This window comes from Nelumbo nucifera, chromosome 2 (genome assembly GCF_055504915.1).
Source record: "Nelumbo nucifera cultivar China Antique chromosome 2, China Antique-T2T, whole genome shotgun sequence".
NCBI lineage: Eukaryota > Viridiplantae > Streptophyta > Magnoliopsida > Proteales > Nelumbonaceae > Nelumbo > Nelumbo nucifera.
In genome coordinates, this window is record NC_142650.1 from 42,176,816 (window position 1) to 42,197,754 (window position 20,939).

General features: G+C 37.2%; 1 protein-coding gene across 3 annotated transcripts; it reads right to left on the minus strand.

Annotated features, from left to right (window-relative positions):
• Positions 1–1,907: 1,907 nt before the first annotated feature.
• On the minus strand, positions 1,908–18,488 carry LOC104599292 (ras-related protein RABE1c-like). 3 transcript variants are annotated; one of them, XM_010261772.3, is made up of 9 exons: positions 18,210–18,488; positions 17,896–17,992; positions 4,273–4,345; positions 4,064–4,164; positions 3,685–3,750; positions 3,322–3,419; positions 2,827–2,889; positions 2,641–2,733; positions 1,908–2,386 (listed from the first exon to the last, which is right to left on the minus strand). In XM_010261772.3, exons 2-9 carry the CDS (start codon positions 17,966–17,968, stop codon positions 2,303–2,305), a joined length of 651 nt encoding a protein of 216 aa, XP_010260074.1. In that variant the 5' UTR covers positions 17,969–17,992; positions 18,210–18,488; the 3' UTR covers positions 1,908–2,302. The 3 variants fall into 3 exon arrangements, with proteins under 3 accessions (XP_010260074.1, XP_010260075.1, XP_010260076.1); XM_010261773.3 differs by having other exon boundaries at positions 17,896–18,010; positions 18,210–18,375; XM_010261774.3 differs by having other exon boundaries at positions 18,108–18,239.
• Positions 18,489–20,939: the final 2,451 nt, after the last annotated feature.

Sequence of the window (20,939 nt, forward strand, 5' to 3'; positions counted from 1 at the left end):
CCCGGAAAGACATAACAGCGAAAATCACAACTCGCGATGAATTTTAATGAAAATCCACATGATTGGTTACTACTTTTATGATGTCGTGCAATCACCTAAGCTATATTGATCAAATAAAGATAGAGATGTGACCATATATTATATGCAGGAGCAATTCTAAGTGCAAATACAAATATGTTCGGTGCAAATAGCGAAATACATAAATACATTATGAATGTGCATATTTGTATTTAGATTAAATATTTAGGACACCTTAAATATCGATTAATCGTATGGTTTACTCACGTAGTCACGTTTTTGGTTTCAAGGTGCAGTATCTGAACCATACAATTTGCCTTGAATCTAACGTATACTATACATATTGGTATTTGGTGCTGCCCAATCTGCCAAATCTAACGTATACTATACAATTTGCCCCGGAAGTGTTTCCAGGGGCAAGGATTCCATCGATCAAGTTAGCCGAGGGTTCAAAGAGAATAGAAATCACCACAAGAGTGTAAGTGATAATTAAAGTATGCATGCCTATCTCTGGTTGCAGTCTCTTTTATAATAGGAGTCGCCCAGGTGGGGAGCAATGCACGATGTACAACCGTTCCGTATATCGTAGTCATGTAGGAGGACCTGAAGAGGCATCGGACCGACCACAACCCCAATGTCATTGGCTTAAGAGTAAATGCATCCAGAACGTGTACCCATATTAAGTGCTCCTCAATCGCTAAGGGCAGGAATTACCCATATGCCCTTAGAAAACTGTCAAGGTTCAAAAAAAATTCCCATACTTTCCTTCCAGAGAACTATTTCTTTGAATGAAAACTACATGATTAAAAAACGGAAAAAAGAAAAAGAAAAAATCTTATTTTGGCATAGAAGGGTTTGTTATCATTTATCAATATCCAATGCCATTTGGTGCTTCCGTTAAAAATTTAAATTTCTTCTCTAAACAATCACAATCAAGGTGATGTTGCTTAATATCAAATGTAAACAACAAGAAAAGAAGATGATTGACAAAAAAAAAAAAAAAAGTAAATGCTTAAATAAAATAACGAAGGTGGTGACATTATTCGTTGCCAGAAATGGTTAGAGTAAGAATGCATATATAAGAAGAGAATATACTTGAGTAACAAAAAATCTAAATAAAGGTCAAAGGGCTATAGATAAAGTATAGATATATAAAAATTACATGATTAGATTTTTGCATTTGAAGTATGAATTATATAGGAATACACATCAAATGTTAGAAAATAGTGCAATTATAGGTCATCAGATGAATATATCAAAACATTAGTAGAATATTTATTTCAAATTGCTTCAAGACGTAATTAATATACTACAAGATCAAAGCAAAAAATTAATGAAAATCCAATGTAGTATAGTAGAAGAAAAAATGGAACATAGAAAATTAGGGAATGCAACTTGGGCAAGGATGAAGAATTTTGCATGGAACCAATTTGCACCCCCATAGCCAATAATACATCTGGGATGAGCCATTCCGCCTACGCCACATGTCAGCACAGCCAAAAACAATAGTTTAAAATAATATCGGCATATTAAATCATAGTTGAGGATGTGTTTGGTCTGAAAGAAAAGTAAGGTCAAGGGAAATTAATTAAGATGTTTGTTTCCTTTCTTTTACTTTCAAACCAAACACGGCATGAAGGATTGTCATTGAGTTCTGTACTTCTGTATATTGGAGTGCAAATGGTATCTATTTGTCACAATTTAAATCCGATCCAAACATTTGTTCCAAATACCCATTTAATCTTTATTGAATAATATTCGTATAAATACGCTCATTCCTATATAAAATTAATACTTATCTGCTAACAAAGTTGATTTGAACTTTGTATGTTTAATCAAGAGTAAAAGGTTCAAGTTCAACACAACCACTTCTGCAGCTCTGCTCCATATAATGAAAGTACAATTTCAAATTTGTCAAACCAAAGAGGACAAGTGAAAGTTGGGCCACCGGCCACAAAATAAAGGGCAAAAGGAACGATTAAACAAGGAAATTGAAAGCTGCATCTATTCATCTTTCTACATTAAGGACAGGAACAATATCAGGGTTCTTCTATCCCAGACCAAAAAGAAAAGAAGGAAAAAATGACCGTCTGTCATTAATCAATTCCTCCAATAAGTGAAAAACTACCTTTCGCACACTAAAAACAAGTAGTAGGTGAAAGAATGATAAGGAGAAAAATACAAACATCCTCCATATATAAAACAATTAGATTTTTCAACAATATTTTCACCGCCTGGACCAGCCCCCCCTCTCACCCTCCTCGCTTGCCATCACATCATCATTTTAAGAACCGCAGCAAGTTGATTTTTGGGCAGTTTGGCCAGACCCAGCAGCCTGATCCTGTTGGTTAATCCTTATTGTCTGGGGCTGCATCCATTCAAAACAAAAGAAATGTCACGTAGAAGTCAAAAAGGTTTACAATGAAAACTAGACCAATAGGAGTTCATAAACCCAAAGCAAAGCATGTAATAGTGCTGCATCAATTTCAAGGACACAGATCACCGAATGGTTGACCTGTGAAGCATGGCAATTGAATGCCCTCTACACCAGTTTTTGCCCGGAAGATTTCGAGGGGAGAAAGGCAGATAAAATGATACAAATTTATCTTATAAATCTTATACCTCAGCCCTGGAGTCAGACTCTGCAAGCCTCTGCTTGATATCCCTTGCTATGGAAAAGAAAACCTGCTCCACATTTAAATTCGTTTTTGCACTCTACAGAACATAAAGTATATTTTAGGATTTACAGAGAAAGGACCATCTATTCTGGCGTAGAGAATCAAATATCAGTAACCAAGTTCTACTTACAGTCTCAAAGAACTTGATGCCATACTCATCAGCAAGTGCTTGGCCCTTAGAGGTAGGAACAGCCTAAGAAAAAGAAAATCAATGGTTTCTTTTCTTTTAATTCAACTCATTATTGAAAGATGATGATGATGATGATGAAAGAAAGCTGATTATAAATTATTATTATTTTTAAATAACTGAAAGAAAGGGGAAAATAACAGCAATAACAGCCTGTCCTCGTGTTTTAGACAGGATACAGGGACCCAACAAGCAACTCAACAGCTCTACTCAAAAGCAGGAACTTGCACAGCAAGCAAGAGCTTATGGTCCCACCCTATGATACCTGGACAAGGCAAGAACAAGGCTGCACAAGGTGTTGGATAAGAAATATGCACTAAAGTTGAAGCATCTAGCACAATACTGCATCCATGTACAGGTATCATAGACCCCAGTCACCCCACAAAATACTAGAAGGCACAAATTTCTATGGGATGGACAAATTTAGCAGAATGTTACCCTTTTGCTTTCATCCATGTCAGCCTTGTTTCCCACCAGTATTTTATTGACATTATCAGAAGCATGTTGTTCAATGTTGCGGATCCAGTTCCTGATATCTTTGAACATGACGATGAACCAGATTTAGTGAAAACAAGAAAAGAAAATGAAAATTAGCTAAATTCCACCTTTAATAGCAAAGCAACATCCTCCAAGTACTATTTGTGCAAAAAATAGGTCAGGGAAGAATATTCAACTCGAGAGCCAATGAAGTAGATGGCTGATTCTTCCTTTAGGCGGATGGAAATTTCAAAATCCTATTGCTTGTAAAATAATAGATCTATCTATTCCAGCTTCAAAAGATAAGAAAGAAGAGGCAGTTACTGTTGAATGACGACTCGTCGGTAACATCATAAACCAGCAAAATACCCATGGCACCACGGTAGTAAGCTGCAAAATATCCAAGGAGACAATGAGAACTAAATTACTGGGAAGTAAATCAGTACAAGGACATTAGCACCTGGTCTCCCAAAATCACTCTCTCTCACAAACACCAAGTATATTGCATAAGAATTAAGCATGGAATAAGGCCATGAGCCAAATGGAAAACGTATCTTAGACCAAATATCTCGATGGACTGATATCAAACTTGGGATTATTTTGTGAAGATGAGGTTAAGACCCCCCCCCCAAAAAAAATAATAATAAATAAAAAATAAAAAACAAAAACAAAGGGACCAAGTTTCATTCACATATATATCTACCTGTAGTAATTGTTCGGAACCGCTCTTGACCAGCTGTATCCCAGATTTGCAGCTTGATTCGTTTACCATCAAGTTCAATGGTTCTTATTTTAAAATCGATACTGCAGAAGAAACCATGATCTTGGAATCAGAAGTTAATTTCTGAAAAGGACTCTTATAGTTTATTGAACAGCCCAATACCAACAAAATAAAGGTTAGAGAGCACATACCCAATGGTAGTAATGAAACTGGTGGTGAAAGACCCATCCGAGAAACGCAATAGAAGGCAACTCTTACCCACACCTGTAAAGGAATAATGCAACAAGGAAAACATAAGTACTGAAGGTCCATATGTAACTATGTAAGAATTAATTGAAACCAAAGAAATGATATTTTACATTACACAGAAATTATAACTAGTAAGAAAGACCTCCAGGACCCCTCATAAGTATACAAAATAAATGACAATGATGCAAAGCACTATGTTATTCAGATAGTCAATTCAGCCATTAATTATAAATCAACCCCTAAGACTCTTAAGCCTTTTAGACTAAGAGCTCAGACTAAACATTAAAAAAAAAAAACGTCTCTTGAGCTTGTTACATAAACAATGAATTTCCTAAACAAGTTATGAACTGCTTGTTTAGAGTGAGAGCTAAGACTTTTGAAACACGAAATGCGAACTGCTTCAGAATTCCTAAACAACACAGACATTCTGCTTAATAGGAGAGAATGAGAAAAACCAAGCAGCCAGAATTAATGACAAGATTTCCATAGCTTGTCCATCATACACCTAATCATAAGCAAAAGCCTTGACATCAGAATAAAGACCTGAAAAAACATAAAAGATATAAAACCTTATGCCTAAGAGAACCAAGATTACCTCTCAGGCCATCTAAAAGAACCCCACTCCCACCCCCATCAAATCAGGCTATAAACACAGCCCTTTAGTTCAATCAAGGGGTTATGAATTGGATTGGAATCATCAGGAACAGAAGAGACCGGAAACTAAGAACTGAACTTTTAGCTATGTTGAATGGACTGAGACTTAAAGCAGAAAAGGAGTGAATAGATATGTTAGTGGAATTTGATTGCCAGGTGGTGATTAGTTGGTTTTAAATCAAAGGCTCAAGGACCTGTCTACAACACCAATTACGAGTTACGGTATTGGCAGTCAATCTGATTTGCTCATTCAGCTGCTAGACACCATGGTTTGCTAATAGCTTGGTGGATAGTCTAACATGGACGGGAGTGAAACAGGAAGCTCCAGGTCCAGGGGCAACAATTGTAATTTAAGGTCCCAGTATCTGATTTTGTTTTTTGTCAGCTGTTAGGTGCTTCATGTTGCCTACCTCCAATTTATTAGGAGTGATGGGTATTCATCAAGTAATAATATTAGTTTTTCTCAATCAAAGATTGGGAAAATTTCACATCTAGATCTGTATCTGCACTACTGCACCTAGCTCTGCTGTTAAGGTGGAAGAAACAAAATATGGGGCTTTGTTACTTGTGTTTTGCTGAGAAATCAAGCCTATCTACAGATGCGAGTTTTAGGCACATCTTAAATTCTGGGACCTAAATCAAATCCCCAGCTGGACAAGCAAGCAGAAGAAGCAACCTTCAATCCCTGAGTTCAATGAACCATCCCCCTCAATGGGATGATCGATATAATACCCATCCTACATTAAATTAATTAAAAAAAGATAGAAAATACCAGTATAAGAGATTTTCCTCAGAACTACAAGATTCAAACAAGTTGAACTCTATCCCTTCAATTTTTTCCCTTGACACACCATCCCCTATGATACAAAGTATATCACATGTGAAATGAAAGGGAAAAAAAAAAGACCAGATAAATGCAAATCTATGAATTATGGATGCAAAAGGATTTCTGTTTTTTATTGAATGGTAAAGCATTGTATTTAATATAAGAACATGTGATTACCTCAGAACCCATGTACACCAAGGATTATGCGCCAGTGTATCAGAAATAAAATGTTCAGATCAAAATACAAACTGTGGGACTCCTCTAAATGACAAATACATCCATGAAGACAAGGTGCCCCCTTATCCATGCTGAATTTGTTCTCAAAGATGTATGCATTTTGTTCAGCCCAAATGCACCAAAGGATAGCAAAAGTTATCGTCTTTTTTTTCTGATCGGTTAGCAAAAGACATCATATTCCACATTGCTTTTCCTCTATTCCTTCAAGTCTTTTAGACGCCAACAATGAAAGAAAGCATTTTTTCCACCCAAAAGAGCCTAAAGTCTCAAGGATGTTCGCATTTTATTCAGCCCAAATGCACCAAAGGATAGCAAAAGTTGTCGTCTTTTTTTCTGATCGGTCAGCAAAGGACATCATCTTCCAGCTTGCTATTCTTCTATTGCTTAAGCCTTTTAGACGCCAACAATGAAAGAAAGCACTTTTTCCACCCAAAAGAGCCTAAAGACTCAAGCCCATATAAGTCTGGTAAAGTGATAATGTAGGAAAAGATGAATTACAGTTTCAGCCCTCACAGAGCATAACACAGACATTACTTTCCAGAGAACCTAAATGATCCCACTTCACACCCTCCTATCTTATTGAGCCACACATGGTATCACTCTGAATTTTTTGCAGTAGTTCTGCCATGACCCTGCTTCCCAGTCATTGAGATTTCTTATGAGGCGAGGGTTCCATATGACTACAATTTTTTATTCATTATAACATCCATTTACAAGTGCTTCCCTATTATGAGCTGCAATGAATAGAAGCCTCCACAAGTGGCCAATCATCACCCAACTTATTTTTTTTATGAACGAGTGGTATTTTATTAAATAGAGATAGAAACAGTACAAGCATAAAGCACCCTAAGAGGAGGAATGAGGTGTTTCCTCCCCTTAAAGGTGGTTCCAAATAGCCAAAAACAGAGAATCCCTTGAAGCCCCTTGTTTAGCTAAAGAATCTGCCAAAGCATTTGTCGATCTACTAACCCACTGAAAGCTAACTGACATGGTTCTCGTAAGCCATTTGACTTTTTTGATGATGTCCATATATCCCCAAACAACAGTTTCTGGGTCCAACATCCATCCCACTATCACCTTAGAGTCTCCTTCAACTATCACATTAGTCGCTCCAAGTTGGTTGGAAATCTGTAGTCCTTGTACCACAGCTAATATCTCAGCCCTTGTAGAGTCTCCATAACCCACTGGACCTAAGAATAAGGACAGAATGTTGCCTCCTTATTCCTCAAGATCCCTCCTATACCCGATGGTCCACTGGGGTAACCAACTTGCTTGTGTTCTATTTTTCTTGGATGATGTGAAGGCCACTGCTGCCCAACTCCTTCGAAGGTCATCACTAGAGTAATCACCAAAGAGATCTGTAGTTTTTAGCCAAAGGATTGCCCTGGTAAGTATACAATCCTTTATTTCAATAATGACTTCTCTCCTTCTCCTAGAAAATTTTGGCATTTCTTTCCTCCCAAATGGTCCATAAGAGGGCTGCCCTAATACATTTCCACATTACTTTCCCTCTTTGTTTGCCAACCAAAAAAAGACGGATCAAAAAGTAGATTTACTTCAGGAGGCAGGTTCCACCTATACCCAAATAGCATAACAACCCAATTCCAAATATTTATTGTAAAAGAGCAAGAAATGAATAGTTGATAAAAGTCCTCATTCTGCACTTTACATAAAATGCACCAATTGGGGGACAAGCATAAATAAGGTCCCCTTTTTTGTACATTGTCCACAGTATTAATTTTACCATAATACACTTCCCAACAAAAACCATCAATTTTAGGTGGAATTGGCCTTGACCAGACTTCTTTAATTGGGAACAACAAAGGGGAAGGAATAAAGCATAGGGACTTAAAGAAGGAAGAACAAGAGAAGGAGCCACTCGAGGTCAAAGACCAAATTCTTCTATCTAGTTTAGGAGGGTCCAAACAAATAGAATCAAGTAAAAGTAAGAGCTCAAAGGCAGAAACCGATTTCTCATCCCTCAACCCTCTACGGAACCCAAAATCCCAATTAAGAGACAATGGGAGAATAGGGGGAGAAAGAAACCTCAAAACAGGCTCCTTTTTATAGAGGGACCATTAGTAATTTTGTAGCTGATGCCTTTTATGAAATCGCCATAAGACTTCTCAATCCCCTTCGATACCACAAACAAACAAGACAATGTAACCCAATTTGGCCCCAATCCAAATTCCTTATGTCATATTTGGAAGCAATAACTTGCCTCCATAAGGTATCCCACTACTCATTAAAATGCCAAAATCATTTGCTTAAAAGAGCTATCATCTATGTTCAACGTCTCCAATCATTTCACACGCAAACCTCATGTGTTCTTTGGACTACAAATTTTCTTCCAATCTACCAAATGTAATTTAAGCTCTTCACCCCCTTTATAGAAGGCCCTTCATTTTTATTTTTCCAATATCTAGAGCTGTCAATGGGTAGGGTCTGGTTTGGGACAGGCCGTACCAGTCCCAAACTGATTTTTTTTTCTTTTTGATAAATCAGTCCCAAGTTGATTATTAATCAGCTCCATATGACAGACCCAGAACCATCCCATTTATTAATCGGGACAACAGAGTCTGACCCGACTAGACCCAATTATACATGACACCTATAATTTCCAATGATAATAACAATTTAAACTTTATTTTAACAATATAACCTTAAAAATTATCTTATATACAATCTATAAAGTTTACCATTTTGGAGTTTGGACATAGAATATAATAAAAATTACAAGAAAACCAGAAGGCCTTCATATATTATTAACTATATAATTGCTTTACCTTTTCTCAAAAAAACTATATAATTGCTTCAGGTCTGAGTCGGCATGAAACAGAAAGAACCAGTCCTGACCCAATTATTAACTGGGACAAAACCACAGAACCAGAACCAACATAATCGATTCAGTTAGTTCAGTTCTGTCAGATGGACTCAACCCATTGACAGACCTAGCAATTTCTTCACTACACTAGCCAGCAAAGGCAAGAACAATAAGAAATAGGTGGGCAAAAGCAGCACCCCTAAGTTTCCCATAAGCTTTTCAGATCAAAAGCAACACCCATAAGTTTTCCAAATAATAGGGCAAGCCACATATAGTAGACAACAATCAAAAAAGCCACATATAATAGACACAAAATCAATAACCTCCATATTCACAGGACTTGTATAAAGCTTGCAATCCTCAACTTAAAATACCTATAGTATGGCATTCCAACAATCCGCAACAAAATCAACTATGGTCTCACCCAATTACAAAAATCTAAAACAGACAAGATTTTGCATTGATACCCAACAACCAAGTAAATCTAGAGAGATTTTCTTATTAACAATTGACAACCAAGTAAGATCCATGCTCATTTCCTTGAAAAGCATTGTCAACAAATTGAGTGATGGCACTCAGGTTGGTTGGATATTTGGTGTGGTAACAGATCCTTAGATGAACATACCCCAGCCTCTTTAACTCTCCTATTAATAAAGACACCACAGTTGCAGAAATGTTCTCTGCTGAAGGCCCTATTAAAGTTTGGGCTCCTGTTTTCAAGATGAACCCTTTCGATTGGGTTTTTTTTTTATTAGCAACATAGAATTTTATCAAGGCTTAATAAAGGGATTACAACAAGAGGTTGTTAGAACTAAAACCCTTTAGAACCAACATTCCACAACCCTATTAACATTGAACCCAATACAAATGATATCTATGTACTCTTTGCTTAGCTAATCCATCTGCCAACAAGAGGTTGTTAGATGTACTCTTTGCTTAGCTAATCCATCCGCCAAACCATTAGCGCACCTTCTAATCTATCCTACATGAATGTGCATCGGTCTTGACAACATCTTGAACTGCCTGAACTCATTTCTAAGGTGGCGTTCAGTAAATATGAAGTCAGAAATCTGAAAAGCAAAAGAAACTCTGAAAATATTCTGTGCAAAATTTGTTTTTCTGCTTTTACAGGTATCTGAATATGGTATAGTTGTTCAGTAATCTGAATGTTCTAATATCTGAAAAATGTACATTTTGCAAAGTTACCATCACATTATTACTTAAATAGCAATACAAGAAAATCATTAAAATATTATAATATTAAAGAAAATATTATAAAATAATATTTGTCTTCAAATATTAATATTATAAATTAATATTAATACAAAAATATTAATTGAATAAATATTATAGTATTTTATAAAATATTGTAAAATGATATTAATTAAATAAGAGGTTGTCTTCAACCTCTCAACACTTGAAACAGAGGTGCTTAGACATTGACACTAAGGTTGTCTTCAACCACAAGATGATACATTTGGTCACTAGACTTTGATGCTAAGGTTGTCCTCAGCCAAGACAACAGATTTGATCGCTGGTCAAGTACCAAGAAAGGTGTTTACAATGCTAAGGTTGGTGACAGAGAGGTTGAAACAGAGCAGGTTGTTAGAGAGCCACCGTCTGTAAGATTCTACACAAGTGAAATTTGAAAATTGTGAGAGGCTCTTGAGAGAGCAGAAGGTGCAAGACAGAGCTGTGGATAAATCTTCATTGAAGCAACTGTTGTTGCTTCCTCTTTCTTCATCTCTGGAATTGTCGGCTTCATCTGATTCTATATCTTTATAGTTTATAATTTCGTTTTCTTCATTTGAAAGGAACTTAAGCGCTAATTCCTGAATGTGCTAGGCGATTTCTTCGTTAGAAAATGATACATCTGAATTGGCGTTGGCAGCTCTCTTTAACATTTGGCCTCTGGTTTTTGTGTACTCGCAAGAACTTGACCTCAAGAACCTTATCGATGACGTTCAGAATAGAGACAACTGGTCGCCTCGAGGAAAATTTCAGTAGACAATAGTTCAGTCATTTTTGCTACATCTTTTCAACGGAGATACCAGTGCAGAGGCGAGCATTTGACAAGAGGAAGGGGAGTGAGGAATGATGGACTGACCAATGCAAACAAGTTGCACAGCAACCTTAATTCCAATTCCTCAACTTGGGAACCAAATTTTAGATAGAGAAACAAAACAGAAGAAACTCAAGAGCTATTAAGGATGTGGAAGAAAAAAAGGAGAAGCTTCAAAACAGAGATGATTAAAAAAGGTCAAAGTCCCGTACAGCTTGTGCAAAGGGGATTTTCTCTAGTTCGAACAAAAAACCCTTTGCTCTCTCCTTATCTTTCTTGACCACTATCAGAATCGCTGGTCATCTGCAATGGAAGCCCATCATCTTTAGTCTAATTTGTGATTTTGGTTGCAGTCCCTGGTTGCCAGTCATCTATGGTGAAAGCTCATTGTCTTCAGTCTAGTCTATGATTTTGATTGCTAGTCGCTGGCCACCAGTCATCTCTGATTGAAGCCCATTTTCTTTAGTCTAAATTTGCAACTTTGGTTGCCAGTCACTGGTTTAAGAGAGACGAAGAGAGAGAAAGAAGGATCAGATGGAAATTAAGGGCATGGATGGAAAACCATTTTTGTCTGCTACCTCCAAATGCGCTCGGAGCTAGCTCAAGGTCTGAAGAGTTTGGAGCAGCTTTCAATGTTCAGATGATCAGTTCAGAGATGCTACAGAACGACCTTGAAGCACCAAAAAGCAAAAAAAATGGCATTCAGAGCTCAGTTCAGCGCTGCCAAACGCAACCTAAATTGCCATAAAACCCCTTATCCACTTTTCAACCAACCAATGATTATCTTTGAGTCTCCTTCTACAATCAGCCTTGTGATTCCCATTTCCTTCACTTTTTGCATGCCAATAAATAGCAGCCATGAATTCCGCTCTTACTGAATCACCCTGATCAATTGGTCCCAAAAACAGACCACAACTATTCCCACCTCCATCTTGTATCACTTCTCCAATTCTAGATGGACCTAGATTGCCCACACTGCTTCCATAAAAATTAAGTTTCATCCACCCATCATTTGGGGGAGACCAACCTCAAGGAGTTTTTGTTTCCTAGAGGAGGAAAGAGCCATCGACCTCCAATTTCTAAAAAAGTCTTCCACTGAAATATCCGATTCTGAAAACAGTTTCAAAGTCTTCACCTATTGTGCTACTCTTACCGTAACAGTCTCAATAAATTCCCCTTATTTCTTTCCTTATCCTCAAAGTTTCTTAAGTTCCTCTCCTCCCAAACTATCCACACTATGCTGCCCTTGCACACTTCCACAATATTCTACCTCTTTTCTTTGTTCCTCTAAGAAAAAACAGGCTAAAGAGCAAGACCATTCCCAAATACAACAAACAAAAGGACAGGAGATTAATAAGTGGTAAGCAATTTCACCATTCAACTTACACAAAATGCACCAATTGGGAGACAAAGATTAATTTGGTCTTTTATTTTGCAACAGATCACTCGTGTTGATGCATCTATGATACACTTCCCAATAGAAAGCACCAACTTTTGGGGGGATGGGGGCACTCCATACTTCTTTCGAAGGAGAGAAAAAGGACGAAGAGGCAATCACAAGGTATATTTACAAATAAACAAACCTAACAGACTAAGGGACCACATCCATATATCACCCATAAAAACATCAAATACCAGGTTATCCAATATGTTCAACAAGCAAACTCCATCCCACCCCAAAAGAGGAGGGAGACCCAATGAAATCAAACACAGCTTTCTCTTTAAGGCTTGAGAGAACATACAATGAAGGGAACACATCTTTCAAGGGAAGCTCCCCGACCGACACATCTTCCCATAATCTAATCCTATTACCAGAAGCTAGATCATACCTAATATACTCAAGAAATTGAGGATACCATGCACTACTTTCCACAGTGTTGCTTGACTATCCCTTTGCAAAATAATAGCATCCCATCCATTCCTTGACAGCCCATGAACACTTGAAACCACTTTGTGCCACAACCTTTCATTCTCTAAAGTGAAGTACCACAACCACTTAATTAAAAGAGCAAGGTTTATATTGCTAATGTTTCCTATACCAACCCACACTCTTCTTTCCTTTTGACTACCTTCTCCCATCTAACCAAATGATCCTTTTTTTTCTCTACTCCCCATTGTAAACCACTGGTTGTACATGAGTCCTTTTTTGGTTTTAGTGAATTCATACTTTACCTCTTCTCAAAAATTTAAAAAAAAAAAAGTCCCTGATTAATTTCTCTACTATCTTCACAACCGTTTGAGCCATCCTAAAAATAGACATGAAACAAACAGGGAGATAGCCAAAGTGGGTTCTATCAAAGTGATTCTCCCCCCTAAAGAAATATAGTTTATTTTTCCATCCATCTAATCTTTTCTCAACTCTCCAAGATCGAATTCCAAAAGCTAATAGACCTCAGCTTGCCGCCTAAAGGTAATCCTAAATATTTTAAAGGTCACTCCCCTCTCTCACACCCCAAACTCTTAGCCAATGAGTTTAACTCCTCTTCTTCAACATTTATACCAACCATCACACTCTTGCCCCAATTAACTTTTAAATTAGATATTCTTTCAAAGAGACTCACAACCAATTTCAGATTTTCAACCCCATCACCAAAAAAAAAAAAAAATCAAAATGTCATCTGCAAACTGAAGATGGGTGACCACCACTCTATCTCTCCCCACCACCCAACCATTAAGAAATTGCAATTAACTAGCCCTAGAGATCAATCTACTCAAAACCTTTGCCACCAAAGTGAAGAGGAAAGGGGGAAAGGGGGTCTTCTTGTCTTAGACCTCTATACGTCTCGAAAAAATCAACCACCAATCCATTAACAATCACTAAAAAGTGGCTTGTTTGCAAGCAACCTTTTTTATTGGAAACAATAACTTCATTAGTGAATTTTCAAAATACAACTATCAATCCCAAGTAGAGGAAGTTTTAACCACAAACATTGTATTACAACACAGCCGAAAACATATTCCCCTTAGCAGTCCCTTGTTTTGCAAGCAACCTTTGATCCACTTACACCACAATTCTCCAAATCCACAATTTCTAGTGATGTCAATTAAGAACTCCCAATCTACAAGAGCATAAGCTTTCTTCGAGGCCAACTTAATTGCCACTTCGTTTTTCTTAGATCTTTTTTGAGCCTTAACACATTCATTTGCAATAAGAATTTGATCCACAATTTGTCTATCCCGAATCAAGGCACTTTGGAGAGACAATGCTGGGAAGAATTTTCTTAATCCTAAGAGACAACACCTTAACAATTATTTTATAAATGCTAGTAACCAAGCTAATAATTCTGAAATCCTTCGAATATCTAGCATTAGACTTTTTAGGCACCAGGGTAATAAAGTTGGAGTTCACTCATGGATTAATTATACCCCATGTGGAACTATTTGAACACTAAGTGTAAGCAAACCCAACTTGATGACCTCCCAACAATATTGATAAAAGGCCATTGTAAATCCATTTGGACCCGATGTGTTATCCATAGCAAAAATTGCTTTCTTGATTTCCTCTTCCTCAAACCTTTCTTCCAAAAGTAGGGTTTGTGAAGCTTCAATTGATTCCCAATTCAACCCTTCAACTGGCCATTGTTCATTAAGTGGCTTCAAATAAATTGATTTAAAAGTGTCCACAAAGGCCTTAGCTATCTCTGCTTGATCTGTGATTTCCATGCCATCAATTTTTAAGGAAGAGATAAGGTTTTTCCTTCTTCTACCATTGGCAATTGCATGGAAGTACCTAGTACTACCATCTCCCTCCTTAATCCATTTCTCCCTCAACTTCTGTTTCCAACTTATTTCCTCCCTTAGCAAAGTATTCTCAAGTTCCTTTTTCAAATTCAACCTTAAACCTATGTCTTCCTCTCCCGGAGAACCTTCTAATTTCTTTCTATCAATCTCCTCAATTTGCAAGATCAGATTAGCCTTCTTCTCCTCCAATCTTCCAAAATGCAACTTGTGCCACTCTTTTATTTATGCCTTCAACTTTTGTAATTTCATAAATTTCTACCCCTCCCATTTGGGACATTGTTGTTGTTCACTCCACCACTCCTTCACTTTTTATTTAAAGTCAGGGAGTGTAAGCTACACATTTTCAAAGCTGAAAGGAATAGGACCAACAACTTCTTGCTAAAAACATAGATCGGCCAGTGAGTAGATGTGAGTCATGTGACTCTGGGCAAATTTCCCCTAACAATCCATTCCAATGCTCTTCCCAATCAACAAAAAACAAGAATCTGTCCAGGTTGGAACAAATAGGATTTGCTTGAAGATTAGACCAAGTGAACCTTGATTGTCCTAGGGGAATATCTCTCAAATCAAAGGAATCAATAAAAGCATTGAATTTTGTTATTCTCTGTCTTGCATTATTCATTTCTTCTGCAAATCTTAATACATTGAAGTCACCTCCAACATACCCACCAAGGTCCCTCCCATAGATCCCTTACATCTACTAACTCTTCCTGCATCAAGTTTCTTTCCCTACAAGAATTAGGTCCATAAACATTTGTTAAAACCCAATCAAACCCATCCTGACCATTTTTCAATTTAATCGGCATAGTAAAGTTCCCCATCAACTCTTCAGTACAATGAACTACATCTTCCTTCCATGCTATTCCCCCTGAAGCATCCCAAGACAACTGACAAAGTAAAACTCCAATTGGTTTCTCTTTCACCCCAAAAGCTTCTTATCCATCTCTTGAATTTTGGACTCCTAAATCAAAAGAATATGAGGCTTTTCCTTTCTTAGAAGTTCCTTAGCTGCTCTCCTTTTTGTTGCACTCCCTAAACCCTCACACTCCTTTTCAATTGGGAAATTGATGGGATGGAGAATCTAATGCTGCAGATCCAGTAGTACCAGCCTATTGTCACTAAAGGAATCTAGGGAATCTAGAAGTGGGACAGTAAACATTCATTTTTAGTAAAACCTATGATGCAGCATATCAGCCCAGAATTGGAAGGCTATTCTTTCCCTTACAAAGTAGTTTGGGCACGAAAGGTACCTTCAAAAGTGGCATTCTTGGTTCAGACAGCAACCTTGGGTTAAGCATCTCACAAGATAAGCTGAGGAGAAGAAGCATACTTGTCAATTCCACCACTTGTCCTCTATTCAATGTTGAGCAGTAAACAGCAGACAACCTATTCCCACACTGCTCTGTTTCTAGACTCATTTGGGCCCATTTTCTAGGCACCCTTTATTTAAGTTGGGTCTTCCAAATACAACTCTAGGCTTTTCTAGAAGTTGGTATCTTGAAGACCTATCAAGATATGGTAAGCTAGTGCAGTGCATGCTTCCTATGGAGACTTGAATAGGAATCTCATTGATATCTTGTCTTTATCTCCAGCTGACCCTAGCTTCAATCCTTCCCCCAATCCTACGCCAGCTACTGATTTTATTTTGAGGATTGATGACAGCAGAAATCAGGCCAATGTCTTCTAGGGGCAGCTGGCATTGGTAGCCTAATCCTCACTTCTGAGGGCAGGGTGGTCTGGGCCTTTAGTGGACCTGTAGATGCCTCTGAAGCTTAAGTCAGAGCCTTGCTGGTTGGCCTGAGGATTGCTAAGTCTATTTCAGCCAGGCCTGTTGTTATAGAAGGTGATTCTAGGAATGCTATTGGCTAGGCTTCCACTAAGTTTTTGGGCCCTTTGGGATTTTCTCACTTTCTGAATGAGACCCAGGACATTTAACCTTCCTTAAGTTGCTTGTTTAGATGGATTCTGAGGGATCTGAACTCCATGGCTGCCTTGCAATGAAATATGAAATGTTACCATTTCCCCCAAAAAAAAACTGATAGAGGCTTCAAAGGAAAGGTTCATGTTGAATAAAGATATTAAATAAATTTGAAGTTGTTCTCTCATCTGGCAGCATCACTCTTGAACACAAGATAGGAATGATACAGCGGGAGAAATCATAATGGCTGATAACCATGTCAAAAATATGATCTAGACAACATACCTTAGCATAAAACACAAATATCATGAGAACTTATTGTTTTGTTAAATACACCCTTGTTAGGCAAGGAGGGTGAGATGAATCAAGTCATAAACTACAGAGAAAAAAGGAGGAAATCAAGAGTCATACTAAAAAACATTGCTTTGATCACCCATCATCAGGCACTTGAAAGCAACAAAAATACAGGAAAGTAACCCAAGAGCCAGAATTGGAATTGTATAAAGGTGTTGTTGAGATTAGATTTTCTTCATTAAAAGATAAAAGTAGAAATCAGTTCGGAAGCAATGAGAAAAGGACGTCCAACAATGAAGGGAATGGATAGCGTCAATACTTGAAGGAAGAAATCTTTTTTAGTAGCCAGCAAAATAAAGAAGTATTGCAATACTTAAAGGAAGAGATCGTCTTATCTCTTATAGCTCTTACAAACTGGTCCAGGATTAAATTTTACAGCCATGGTGATTCCTTAAGGTATTTGAATACTTAATGAAAAACCGTAGGAAGTAAACTAGGACTAGAAAGACCGCATCTCTAATGAGACTAAGTATGCACAACCAATTAAATCAGAGTTTGTCATGTGTCCATATCTGTCTAGAAGGAAGAAATGAGAGTTCGAATAAACCCAGTAAACAGGCCAAAAGATGCATCCCCGATGGAGAATGGTGTTGACTATTGAACCAACGCCTCTCCATATATGAATTAGCCAGACGCAGAGTAGATCGTGTGCTCAAAATCAGAAGACATAATATACTGCGAAACTAGGGTCCGAATCCCCAACCAAAACATAAGATCTGTAAAAGCCAAAGACGGTCGACCAAACCGAACATCGCTAATCTTAACCCCCCCCCTTCCCCCATCCGAATAAGCATACTAGTATGAAACTAAAACAGGGATATAGACCTCTCGCCATCAATACCAGAAGAGATTTGAATTTCGGATCTAAATCACGATCTGGACAAATTGGAAGAAAATCAGTTTCAAAGAAATCATAGAGTAAGACAAATTCAGAGAACAGAACGCTTACCGCTGTCGCCGATCAGGAGAAGCTTTATCAGGTAATCGTAATCGGCTCGGGCCCTAGCAGGTGGAGCAGCCATCGAATAACAGATGCGGAGAAAAGCCTACAATATAATTTGTCTCTGCGTGTAAGAAAATAAGTAACAGAAACTGAAAATCAAAATATAAAGGGAAAATAACAAGGGGAAATTAGAGATAGAGAAGGAAAAAAAAAAGCACCAAAAACAAAGGGAGAAAGTGGAAGGAGGGAAGCGTCTCTAGGACGTCAGCAGTGATCGGCCGTTGAAGATTTTGAGGAGAGAGAGAGAGAGAGAGATTTACCAAATAGGGGACACCTTGATCCGTTCTCCGTCGAACCCAGGCTGGAACTGGAAGCGCACCAGACTTTTCTTTCTTTGGGGGTTTGTGGGGGCGCTGTTCGCTAACCTGCGCACGCTAGCAGCCGTTGGCGTCGTGGAGAAGATAAAATGCGCTCCGCGTAAAATGCAACCTCCTCTCTAAGGAAAAAGCTCATTATATCATCCCATTCCGCGTATAGGTAGCGTTTGCACGCTGGTCTCGTTATTGAAGGATCAAATGCCTACATATTTACTTGCAGCAGAAAAGTATGCGTACTGGTGGCGAATTTATTACTCCAATAGAAACCCTAATTCTCTGGACCATGTGACGATATATTACTCACTCCTTGTGCTGTGTTGCATTCAAATGACAAAAGAAAATATTACAGGTTTAAAGTTTAGGCTTAGTTTGGAAGGAATACAAATAAAAATATGTAGAATGCAAAGTCTTATATTTTTATTATTTTATATTTTCTGTATATATTTATATTTATATTTATATTTATATTTATATTTATATTCTTTCCAAATTGAACCTTTAGGATAAAGTTTTACTTGTTTACAATGTAAAATTTGAACTCGTGTTAAATGTAGGGAGTGCAAATATTTTGAATGTAATTTCTGATTTATTTTTTCTTTAGGTTTAGTTTGGTTTTATTTGTTTGTGAGAAATGAAATGGGAAGTAAAATGGTGTGATTCCCATTCACATGAAAGGGAATGAAACCAGCAGGTTGAGGGTTATTTATTTGGGGTCAAAATTCTCTAGAAACAAGATGTATAACACTCGGTGCACATTCCAAATGCACGGCAATTAGCATGATTATTTTGTGATTGGACTTTGGAGGTGTATAACCTATCTTAACGCAACGTATTTTCAATAGAATTGGAGTCATTTTTTTTGGGATGAGTAAAATCATGGTTTTTAAAACTGGACCGGACCGGAAAACTCGGGAACCGGTCAGATGACCAGTTTTGGTTATCCCCAAAATCAGAATTTTTTAAAAAACCGTTGATTTTGGTCAGTAAATCGCTGACCCGGGCAGTTAATTGTTTTAATCATTCGAACAATTTTGACTGTTTTTTATTTTTTTATTTTTTAATAATTTTTTGTCATAACGGGCCGACCATTCGACCCGGTAACCGGACCCCTGACCGGTTTGGTCTCCGAGTCGATTTTAAAAACCATGAATAAAATAGGATGTTATATAGCCTCCAAGTTTACAAGGAGAAATTTGAGGAAGAACAAAAGGTAGCAAACATTTTGGGATGCAAAATTTGTACTGTCATGGAGTGCAAGTGAGACACAAAGTTCAAATTGTGCATTAGGTATGAATGCAAATAATAGTTACACACATATATAAGCAAATTTTGCATCTGTTTCAGATTTTTCACTACAAACAACCAAAGCCCAAGCAACATATATGATATATTTTCATGAAACACTAATATTAGGAATTTGTAGTCTGGATCAGGTTGGCACACATGGTGAGCACATTGAGTAAGCACTTATAAAATTTTTTGACACCTTTTGTTTTAAATACCCTAGACTACCCTTGAAAATTTTGAAAAAAAAAAAAACTTTTGATACAGTTGTCAAAATATTTATTAAGTGCTTATTGAATGTGTTTACAATGTTGTGCCTACTATTGGGAAAAGGTCCTATAACATGGAAATCTCATAAGAAGAATCAACTTAAGATAGATCACATACATTGAAGTTTTCTACATATGTGTAGGGATGCAAATGGTATCCAAAATCTGATTCTAATTCTAATTCAATCCTGTTAAGGGCGATCTAATTTTGATTGGTTTATAATTGGATCAAATATGGATCCACACTTATCCAATATGATATAATTGATCCAAATCCAATTTAAATGCATATGCTTTTAACATTTTTATTTTCTATTAGTAAAGTTGATTAGGATGTGTTTTTTTCTAAAGTCATTTGTTCAAGATCCATAAAATTTATTTTCAATATATTTTGTTAATAATATATAATATTTTGATATTTTTAGTTTGACTTATTAATGCTATTCAATATATTGCGATCTGAATTTAACTCGAACCCAATTAAAAACCCAATGAATAAGATTCATTTCAAATCTCAATATAAACAAATCGAATTTAGATATACCTTATATCCAATTCGATCCAATCCATTTGTCACCCTACATATTGTAGAGTTTGAAACAAAAGCCATGCTTTTTGGTATTACATTATGCACATACGAGATCAGTTTCGGTCAGGGCAAGCCCATGCTCACACCGTCCCAACATCCTCTTGCAACCTTGCATCAGGAATATCTCCTCATGAAATAAAGCACATGAGTAGGGAGATATTCCCAATGCAAGGCTGTAAAAACTGCTCGGACAGGCATTGCCTTGATAGAAGCTGAACTCTGCATATTAAGGTTCATTTTGAAATAAATACAAATACAAATATATAGAATGCAAAACTTAGTATTATTTTGAATGTATTTACATTGTACATATTTATATTTGCACTCTTTTCAAACTAAAGAAGGGAATTAAGGAGCGGGGGCAGAACAGAGGTGCACTTAGGCCCACTAGCCATACTAGTATGATTCCACAGGTTTTATCTTTCGCCTCGTTTTATAGATTGATGCCAAATGACCATCTCAACTTCTGGGATATTGGGAAAAAAATAAAGCTGACGTTGGAGTCAGGAACAAGGAAAGTGTATACGAGTA